The sequence below is a fragment of the Exserohilum turcica genome (genome assembly GCF_000359705.1).
Source record: "Exserohilum turcica Et28A unplaced genomic scaffold SETTUscaffold_12, whole genome shotgun sequence".
Classification (NCBI taxonomy): Eukaryota; Fungi; Ascomycota; class Dothideomycetes; order Pleosporales; family Pleosporaceae; genus Exserohilum; species Exserohilum turcicum.
The window spans coordinates 1410983-1421029 of NW_007359937.1; the positions used below are offsets into that span (position 1 = coordinate 1410983).

Sequence of the window (10047 nt, forward strand, 5' to 3'; positions counted from 1 at the left end):
TTCAAGTGTCCAATCTTTATAGGCAAGACACCACTCAAGTCTTTCCTGTCTCATCTTCGTCGTCAACCCAGGCTTCCTCGTCGGCTTCGTCTTGTTGTAACCGGCTGCTCGAAGGACTCTCCATACGGTGGACGACGAGACGTTGTAGCCGTGAACACTAAGATCACCAGCAATATCAGCGCAGCTCTTCTCTCTCCCATACCTATCGCGGCGTACGTTCTTAAGAGTAGCGTCGTGTATTTCTTCTTGTTTACGAGGGCGGCCTGCGCGCGGGGCATCTTCGAGGTACTGCGGAAGGATCTTAATTAGGCGTGCGTTAGGCTCAAAGCCTCGCTGGCAGGCTCTACCATAAATTGAGTCGATCGTACGCGGCGATATGCCTGTCATTTCTGCGATTTCGCGTGTAGATTTGCCACTAAAAGGTGACTTCAATGCAACAATAAAAGAGCGGGTCGATATATCCGTATTTGGAGCCATGGTAGATCAAAAACACTCAAAAAAATGAGTATACAAGCTATCGCCAGCTTCAAAAAATTGGTGTGGGCGCCAAGAATAGTCGGGCCGATAGGCTGGCGGCTTAGCGTGGCGCTAGCAAGAACTTTTGACAGTCACCTCCGTACCACACCATCCCATCCCACACTTAGCGCGCACACACGCATTCTCCCAGCTCGAACCAGCCCAACCGCAGCTCGATCCCAAATGGGGGTGTATCCCTGATCATTATTTTTTCTCCCCTCTCTTTCGTTGATGCGTGCACGTGCATAGCGCAAGTAACTAAGTACGTAGCGTCATGTTAGACAAGTGCGGGGTGCAAGGGACCGACGGACAGAGAACCCGGATAACCCTGCACCTGGAGTGTGTGTAAAGTTTACGAACTAAGATTAGATTGAGTATCTAGCGTCGCTGTAGGGGTTTTTTTTTTCGTTTTAGCTGGGGTGTGAGAGAGAGAGAGGGGGAGGTCCGGGCGCGCGTGTGTGTGTGTGTGGGCGCGTGCGTGATGGGCTGATATGGCGAGGGTGAGTGCGTGCGTGAGGGGGGGATGTGAAACCGACGGTATAGGGCTAGGAGCGGGCGTGTGTGTGTGTGTGTGTCTGTGTGTGGAATGAATTTCTTTTATTTATTTATTTGGTAGAGGGTTTTCTTCTGTTGATGGAGACAAGGTACACCTACACCTATGTGAGTAGTGGTAAAGAAAGAAAGGAAGGAAAAGAAAAGAAAAGAAAGATAGATAGGCGCACGGAAAGATAGCAAAGATATTGACACGTCACGGCATCATGGACCAAGAATGAGCATAGAGACCAGTCATAACTGGCTCTGGGTATAAGATTCCAACCAAGTGAAGCTACATCGTCGCAATCAATGCAACAGACCAATATTGTAGCTTCTACACATTACATATCATCCACCAAACATCATGATTCCACATAAACCTATCTCGTGTACCGTGTATTCACGTGACAAATGTCTTCCGCGAGACCTGCTTAAGCGGCAGAAGACTCCACCTTGGTAGTGACATTCTCAACTGGGATTTCAAGGTGCTTCTCAGCCAGGTTCATCTCGGCAGCAAAGGTGCTGTGTGGCTTCCACTTGCGAGAAGTGCGAGGAGTGCTCTCCTCCAACATCTTGTCGACTTGCTCGAGAGTAAGACCCTTGGTCTCGGGAACGAAGAAGTAGGCAAAGAGGACTAGTCATCTGTTAGTAACATGATTCGACAAGCACAAACAGTGAAGAAAACTTACAGGAGATGCAGCAGAGAGAACCCCATAGGAAAAAGACGTTGGAACCGAGGCGGGCCGAGTCCTCACGGTCGGCAACAAGGTAGGGAGTAATGATACCGATGATGCAGTTCCAGAACCAGTTGCTGGCAGTCGAGAGACCAACACCGCGAGATCGGATGGTAAGAGGGAAAATTTCACCAATAACAATCCATGCACAAGGACCCCAAGTGGTGGCGAAGACGGAGATGTTCAAGCAGATGAAGGCGATCATGGCGCGAGTGGCGTTCGGGTTGGCGGGGTGGTCAGCCGTGTTCTTGCCAGCAGTGGCACCAATGGCGCCGACAATGAACTGCATGATAACCATACCAGCGGCACCGAAAATGAGCAGAGGGCGACGTCCAATCTTCTCAACCATGACGAACGAGGCTGGGGTAGAGCACACGTTGACGAGGGTGGTGATGAGAGAGATGAGGAAGGGGTTGCTGATGGAACCGAGCTGCTGGAAGAAAACAGGCCCAAAGTAGAAGATGAAGTTGATACCAGTCAGCTGTTGCATAGCCTGCATACAGATACCGAGCGTAGTGCGGCGCGAGTTGGACGAGGCCTTGCTAATCTTGCCTTCGAAGCAGGCCATCCATGAGCCAAGGTAGCTGGTCTGGGGAACGACAGACATCTCGTACTCGTGGTTGGCAATAATCTCAGCCAGCTCATCCTGAATGTACTCTGAGTCGAGGGGCTGGCCACGAACACGACCAAGCGCAGCGGCAGCCTTGTCAAGCTTTCCCTTCTTGACCCAGAATCGAGGAGACTCTGGAAGAAGAGCGAGACCGACAGCGAGAATGATGGCCCACAGAAACTGGACGGCAATTGGGATACGGTAGGAGCCAGTGTCGCGGCGCTCCTGAGTAGCGTAGACGACGCAGTTGGCCAGCAAGATACCAATCGTGATGCAGAATTGGTAGCCTGTAAGAGTCAATCACCGTGCAATCCCGGGCTGCTTCCATATTCACTTACCCGCAACAACGGCACCACGGACCTTCTTGGGTGCAATCTCCGACATGTACAGAATGACAATCGAGGAGATGAAACCAACACCAAAACCAGCAATAAGACGACCAGCAGTCATGACACCGAGGCCAGTAGAAGCAGTCTCAAGGATACCACCAACAACGAAGATGGCGCATCCCAGGATAATGGTAATTCGGCGTCCAATAAAGTCTGCAATATCTCCAGCCGCAATGGCACCGAAGAAAGTACTGTAATATATTAACGTTTGCAGGCCATGCTACGGTGATTGATTAAACCTACCCAGCAGACAGGATGGAAGTGACGAGTGATTGTTGCCATGGAGCGATGACAAAGGTGTTCTTTCGGTAGTCGGTGATCTGTGGGTTCAGGTGGTCGAGGCCGGGGAATCGAACGTCGGGGTACTCTGCTCCGGTGTATTGCTTGATGAAGTAGTCCATGTTCAGGACGCCTCCCATCCAACCAGTGTCATATCCAAAGAAGATACCACCGAAAGCTGCGAAAGCAACAATCAAGTACGCACGAACAGTAACGGGGGCTTCGACACGACTGACATCAGCCGTGCCGGTGACGGGGACAACTCCACCACCTGGCATGGTTGTGGTTGTTGTTGCTGTGCTGGGAAGAATTGAAGAAGGGCGCAACGGATTGGAGAAGAGCTCTTCGCACAAGAAGAGGAGTCCCGCACGGCGCTGGAAGCAGGAGATGCTGGGGACGTCTGTGAGACAGGATCAGCGGCGGGATCCCCAAGGCTTTAATATGGCACCTCGAGCAGCGGTGATACTGCAGCACGGTGCGCGTGTGGCTTTCTACCGTAACATTGCACACTGCAACGCTAGGCCCAGCCGGGGCACTACTCCGCATCTTACCATTCTGGAAGGATTGCTACTATTCTCCAAGGGCCGTTCGCCCAGGTCCAGCCTGGCCATGAGCGAGTCTGCGTGTAAGGTTGGCAGGCAGGTGATTCGACCCTTGGTCCCAGCTGGATTTTGGCCTGCTCAGCTTCTACGCGTCGAAGGCTGTAAGCTGTAAAGTCGGTACCACACATGTGTTGCAGATGGCCGCAAATGTGGCTCGATTAGGCAGTACAACAGTTGGTCTGGGATACGAATGGCCAAGGGAGGCGTCGAAACCTGGGGCGCCAAGCTCACCCAAGCTACCCATGGGGGTGTGTCCCAGCGGGCGAGACCTGCAGACTTTTTCCCACAAGAACCTGGTAGACGACCGAGGCTTTGATGCATCTGGCGAATGAACTCGGCATGACGGCCAGGACATGAGCGCTAACCGACGCCCTCTCCAGCCAAGACGTCTTGTTGTGCCTTCAGTTTGCGGGCGTCTGGTTCCCGACGCATCACGCTGGCTGCCCATGAACAGCGCAACCAACACCTGACCGTGAATGTCAAACTAGCTCTGTCTTGTCCACGGCCAGTATTTGCTGCTACACAAACGCCACGCGCACCGGCGCCTGACTGTGCGTTTACTTTTTGTCAAACAAACGTCGATCTGAGGCACCTTCGCTTGCCCCGACTCGGAGTCGTTAGTGTTTGTCCCAGACGGCCGTTGTGCATCGCGATGGTGTGTATTCGGGACTGGGGAGGCGTGTCCCGCCTCGAAGACCATTGCTTTGGGTGGGTCTGGCATATCTTGCAGGCAGTACATTTACCTGCACAAAATGATTGGCTCGTCTCGAGAGGTGGAGTGGTAGCGGGACATATTGTCTCCAATAGCGACGGCGGTCCCGAAAGATGGTGTGCCTGCTGCCCTGCACATGCCTGTCTGACCGTTCATAGGTCAAGCACGGAAACGTCAAGATCAACAGAAAGGGGTGTCATTCCCACCTGGGCCGTTGCTCAGGTAGCAAGTTGTGTGACTGCAGCCGGGTATTGCTATTGTCGTCACTAATCCGTTTTGCTAGCCACAGCCGTGCGGCGCATCTGGAGAACCTTGCAGCCAGACAAGCAGCCAGCACCGGAGCGACAACGAACGAATAAGCAAAGACGGGTAGTCGCTCACACATGCGTGTCACCGCATCCTTTTGGTGGCTGAGTTTCGGGGTGGCACCCCGCTCCCAAGGCGTCCCGCGCTCCAGTGTTGCTTTGCGACGCCTCGTGACAGCCGCCCCACGACGGGGGACAAGGTGCTGCAAGCCACCAAGGTCAGGGCTTTTAATTGTATCTGCCGTGCGTGATCCCGCGGACAGGTTTGGGTTGGGTGGTTCCGACGAGGCATGGGCGAGCAAGGGTAGGCCGAAAGCTAAAAGGCCAACGGCATTGGCTTGGTGTCTCGGCGACGGCGCGCTGGGCCGGATAGGCGCGTGTGGAGGGAGTGTCTGGGTCTCGAAGCGCGGTTGCGAGTGCAGAAACGTGTCACACGCGGTGGTGCTAGAAAGTCGTAGTAGGTCTCTGGACCACCGTCGCTACCGCTCTTGCTGCCTGGAGTCTCCATGGCATCGAGTCGCCTGAGGTGGTGTATGGGTGGTGGGATGTCCGGGGGCCAGGCGTTCTTCTCCACGGGGCTCTAGTCCAAACGTCTGGACAAGCTTGTGCGCGAAGGGTCTCCTAGTGCCCAGTAGCACTCGACTAGCGCCGCGTTCCGTTTAAGCGCTGAATCAGAGAACACGATGCGACCCATTCTCTCTCCACCCTTCGAACGACACTGCCAAAGCCTTTGCGAATCACCAGAGCCGCAATTTCGCCTTGTGTTGCCCACAGCTTGGCTGCAGCTGTGGAGAGGCGCTACAGACGCTCTCACGGTGTCTCGCCTACACCCAGACCGCGCCGCTTGGAGTCTGTCATAGGGGCTGCAGCACCCGCGAAGCCATGAGGAAGACGTGGTCAGCGACCGGCCCGGCATCTATGCCAAGTATGTACTGGAGTCACTGCTTGTCCAGTACCAGCTTCACAGATGTCAGCCCCAATGCATCTCAACAGTCGTGATGATGACCAACATAGCGAGGGGAACAGAGTCTCGAACGAGCTCCAGTTATTTGCTGGACCCCACATGCGTACCTCCATCATTTCAGCCTTGAATCACTCCACCTGACTCGGGCTGAGAGAGGGCCTTTGTCGCCGCTGAATCAGCATCACCAACCACGCTAGTGACTCCACTGTTGTACACAAAGCCCCATCCACATCGATTTTACTGCCCGGTACAACAAGTCCCGAGAATGTCGTGTTATCCTTGTTGTCGCCCCATTGTGTCCGAATTCCGAGCTCTTGGTATCAGCCAGACTCCTAGCTCAGGATGAAGCCCCACGTCGGCACATCCACTGTCTTTTCACATTTCCGAAGAATTGCCGGAGTTTATCGCGGTCATGTTTCGGAGCGTGCGCATTGTTGGCTTAATGGCGTATCGTGGGCAGACATGTTTAGATGCGTCTCATTTCTCGTATCGCAGAAACTTGACGTTCCTGTCCGCCACTTGAACAGAATTCGAGCAGCCAACTGTTGATCTTCCTGTCTGGCCACCGGGACGCATGCAAGTAGCCTGAGGCAAGTGTCTTTTTTTTCGTTTTCGTTCGAGAGCCACAATATCGCTAGCTTGTGGTGCGACTCACTGGATACCAAGAAGCAGTCCCGACGAATAATTGGCACGAGAGTTTGGTGCGCAAATCAACGGCGCATAATGACAACAAGCAGCTGCAAGAAAGAGATGGCACAAAGCGAGGCGAAGCAGTGGTGTTAGAAAAAGGTATGGTGGAATATACGGGGGGCGAGGAGAGAAAAGGCTTCGGGTCTCCCGGAAAGCTGGCAGGTGCGATCAGTCGACCCTTTCCACGTGGCTCGACACCATGAGGGATGTGCGACACTCGCAAGATGCAAAGTCTCACCTCGGAGTCTCAGTATCTTGTCAAGACAACAATGCAGGTAAACAAGCGCACTGCTACAACCAAGTCATCCCGCTTCTTGCACACCATCACAAGTACGCAGTGTAGAGATGCAGCTCGCACCTACTCCACATCAGCCCCAGTTCGCACGGCCAAAAGGCTCCACTCATGCAGAGGACAAACTTTGTCGGTAATGTTGCTGTTGCGCTATTGTCATATCATTCCATTGCATTTTCTTTTCTCATGCATACTTGATTGGTCTTTCACATCGTGGAAAGAATCCTTGTAACAATCAGTGTAATATCGTACAATGGAATATATACAGGGGCACTAGCAACTTGATAGGCTGGCACGATACGACTAGGTATAAGCTGTCTCCCGCTGCAAATAAGGCTAACAATACATCACTAAACATGTTACAGAGACAGGTCATGTACATCTTCTACTGTATGAAATTCTATTCTAGGGTATCTCAGCTGGCACCAGTCTACATTTCAATCCATTATCAAGCGTCAACGACAAAGTTATGTGCTCCTTAAAATCCTGCGAGTCCAAGTTCTCGATGCTGGAAAACGCTTGCACTAGCCTGGCAACCGTGTACGACGACTCGATCAGCGCAAATTTCTGCCCAGGACAGATCCGCGGGCCTCCGTTAAATGGCAAAAACTCCCATCCGGGTCGCAACTCCTCCCATCTCTCCGGTCGGAACTCCAGCGCATCGGGCCCGAAAAACTCTTCTCGCCTGTGCATTACGAAAGTGCTGTACGAGACGACATTGTTACGCGCAACAAATAGAGGTGAATTACCATCAGGGCCGCCACCAAAAGGAATTACCGTGTCCTTGTTCGCCATACGGCTATTGGTAGAGATGGGAGGGAACAGGCGAAGTGCTACAGACAAGAAGCATTAGCATTGCAACCCAGGAAAAGATGGTAAATGCTCGACGACTTACTTTCGTGAATCACATATCGCAGATAAGTCATACTCTGAACGGCGTCGTAGTTAAGAGGATATGTCCAACAGGCGAGGACCTCCTTCCGCAGCTTGTCCCAGACTCTCCGGTCCCGAGCGAGCACAAAGAAGGTAAAAGTTATCAGGCCAGCGGTTGTATCGCGTGCCGCAAGAAGCATATTGACAATCTGATCACGCAGTACGATGGGGTTCTCGGTAGCTTTAGCCAGTTCGTTGATAAAGACGTAGTTCTTTTTCGAGCCTTGGTCGAGGCATTTTTCCGGATACAAAGCTTGCTGCCGTCGGAACGCGAGTGCTTTTGTAACAAACTGGTCGGCATAGGCATGTACCTCTGCACACGCTTTTTCGAATTTCGAATCTCGATGGATAAACATGAGGGACCCGAGTCTCAGGCGATAAATGATGCCTTTTTGAGCAACATCAAGAGCATCGTGGAATGACTGGGCAGAGCCAGACCCGTCAGAAGCCAGAAGCCCGATCGGCTCTCCAAACAAGTATTCACTATTGGAATCGAGTATCTGTGGTAAATCAGCCGGACTGCATCTCCAGCCAGTGCATCATAGCAAAGACATACCATGCGGAAGAGCAAGTGCTGCAGATCAACGGTGTAATTTTCCTTGGCAATGAGCTGGATAAGCTGGTCCACACGCGTCTCGAAAATACTAAAATCCGTTATCTGACCTCGGACAAAACTCGGTCGGATCAGGGCCCTCTGGTGGGACCACACTTCGTTATCGGTTGTGAAGATGCCATTTCCGAGGAGTGGTGACGCGCTCTTGCTCCTGAGCGGACCCATGCCAAAGTCGTCAAACTGCAATGACAGGACAGACTGCAGGACTCTTGGATCGCACGTGTTGATGGTAGTGCGGAAAAAGGTGTTTGTTGTGAATGTGCGACCATGCTTGGCATGTCGTATTCTGAGCAAATCCAAAAGGCCATGATTCTTGGCGGCAGCCAGATTGGCACGTACCACGTCGGTTCCGAGAAAGGGATCCTTTTGGGGTAGGCGTTGTGGGGGGAGGCAAGCGTGTTTTTTCTTCAATTGCTTGCGGGATAACTGGCGGGCGGTCCATGTGTAGAGACAGTAAAAAACGGTCAAAGCCAGGGCACTGGCAAGAATCGGGAGGGAAACTGCCATGTTTGGGAGAATCTAGTTTGGATAGATGATCCCAGGCAAGCCTTTCCGCATTGCTGCTTGGTGTCATAATGAACAGTGACTTTGCTTCGTATTTGTATTCTTTCTTGCCACAGATAAGCGCCTACACTTGACTCGAACCCAACCTCCATAAACACGACGTCCGCCTTTAGCTTCCCCCTATCTAGCACTGCTTACGTACTACTGACCCAGTGTAAACTTTTTCACGCCTATAACGATTGGTGATAAGTCCAGACATCGTACTGTTATCTGTGGTCACAAGGACACTGCAAACTTTGGTTCCAGTAACGAGCGGTCAAGAGTTCTCCGTGACCTTGACTAGAGCAACAACGGGCCGAGCCGATGCGGAGATTTAATTGTATCGCTCAAATGAGGCTGTGGTACGTTGCCGCTATGCTACATTGGTACTCTACTGCGTTGTGAGAACCGCTGCGTCGGCGCAGCAACGTCATCCATACAACAAACAACAAATATTGCTCAGGCGATTGTGGCTGGTGAGACTGAACAAATGGCGGATAGAACGAACAAGGAAAAATCTCTGCTAGAACTCTTTTTTTTTCTTTTTACCCTTCCGTTTCAACCGTCACCGCCATTGTATGACTTTATGCAGACGAGAGAGATAGAGGTATATCGTAAGAATCAACAACGTAGAGGTCTAAGCTTCCAACACAAGCGATCTCACTATCTCTGAAAACTCCCCCCCCCCTCGAGAAAAAAAGATGGACCGATTAGAGTATGCAAGACGCTCCAGAATAGGTAATCCACGCCCCCCTATCACTCCAAGGCCTATCACTGGAGCCACGTGTTTTACCCTGTAAAAGGTGGTTTCTCTCCTTAACCTTTTTCCTCTTGTCTCTCTCCCTCTTTGGGTGTTCCCAGCACAATGGTACACGCGAGTATTTTGCACAAATGTAGTAAAAAAAATGATAATAATAATAGGGGGGAGTGTACGGAGGTGCCTCACAAAAGTTTTGTCCCACGCTAATCTCGGCGCTTCGGCATAACTCTTCTTGGCGCAACTCCCACCTTTGAGCTGAGTAGCTGTACGATTTGTCTGTATCTATCGTTACAATGTCTCCTAATACTGATCCTTACACCCGCACCTTAATTGTGGCGTTAAAGTCACCTTCTGTTGGCAAGTCTACATCACAGATCTCTGAACTTACTGGTGTTCATCCTCGTACGGTCAATCGTATCTATAGTAGAGCTATTGAGGTCTGGTTTCGAGCCAAACGTTCTCCCTCTTAAGATCCTCCCAGAGCACGTACAAGACGCCCCTCGCTCTGCCGACCTTCAAGCAGACGATAAGGTAAAGGAGCAGATAATCAACAAGTACGACGTGATAGATA

The 10047-nt window shown here is 51.9% G+C and overlaps 3 protein-coding genes across 3 annotated transcripts; all 3 read right to left on the reverse strand.

The window, feature by feature from the left end:
- Positions 1–34: 34 nt before the first annotated feature.
- SETTUDRAFT_26202 (uncharacterized protein) lies at positions 35–477 on the reverse strand (the record flags this gene model as incomplete). The annotated part of the gene is made up of 2 exons (XM_008024234.1): positions 35–157; positions 217–477. 2 exons carry the CDS (start codon positions 475–477, stop codon positions 35–37), a joined length of 384 nt encoding a protein of 127 aa, XP_008022425.1.
- An 811-nt stretch (positions 478–1288) lies between these two features.
- Positions 1289–3483, reverse strand: SETTUDRAFT_167605 (uncharacterized protein). Its single transcript, XM_008024588.1, has 4 exons — positions 3027–3483; positions 2733–2974; positions 1740–2681; positions 1289–1684 (listed from the first exon to the last, which is right to left on the reverse strand). The coding sequence occupies exons 1-4, from the start codon at positions 3338–3340 to the stop codon at positions 1482–1484; spliced, it is 1701 nt and encodes a 566-aa protein (XP_008022779.1). The 5' UTR covers positions 3341–3483; the 3' UTR covers positions 1289–1481.
- A 3549-nt stretch (positions 3484–7032) lies between these two features.
- SETTUDRAFT_159435 (uncharacterized protein) lies at positions 7033–8680 on the reverse strand (the record flags this gene model as incomplete). The annotated part of the gene is made up of 4 exons (XM_008024589.1): positions 7033–7460; positions 7523–8060; positions 8117–8599; positions 8636–8680. The coding sequence occupies 4 exons, from the start codon at positions 8678–8680 to the stop codon at positions 7033–7035; spliced, it is 1494 nt and encodes a 497-aa protein (XP_008022780.1).
- Between the last annotated feature and the right edge of the window lie 1367 nt (positions 8681–10047).

Excerpts from the sequence above, each read along its gene's own strand:
- SETTUDRAFT_167605 (XM_008024588.1), bottom strand. The coding sequence starts at position 3,340 with ATGCCAGGTGGTGGAGTTGTCCCCGTCACCGGCACGGCTGATGTCAGT. Across the intron at positions 2,975-3,026 it reads ACTTCCATCCTGTCTGCTGG|TACTTTCTTCGGTGCCATTG; the intron begins GTAGGTTTAATC and ends AATATATTACAG. Across the intron at positions 1,685-1,739 it reads TTCTCTCTGCTGCATCTCCT|TCCTCTTTGCCTACTTCTTC; the intron begins GTAAGTTTTCTT and ends ACAGATGACTAG.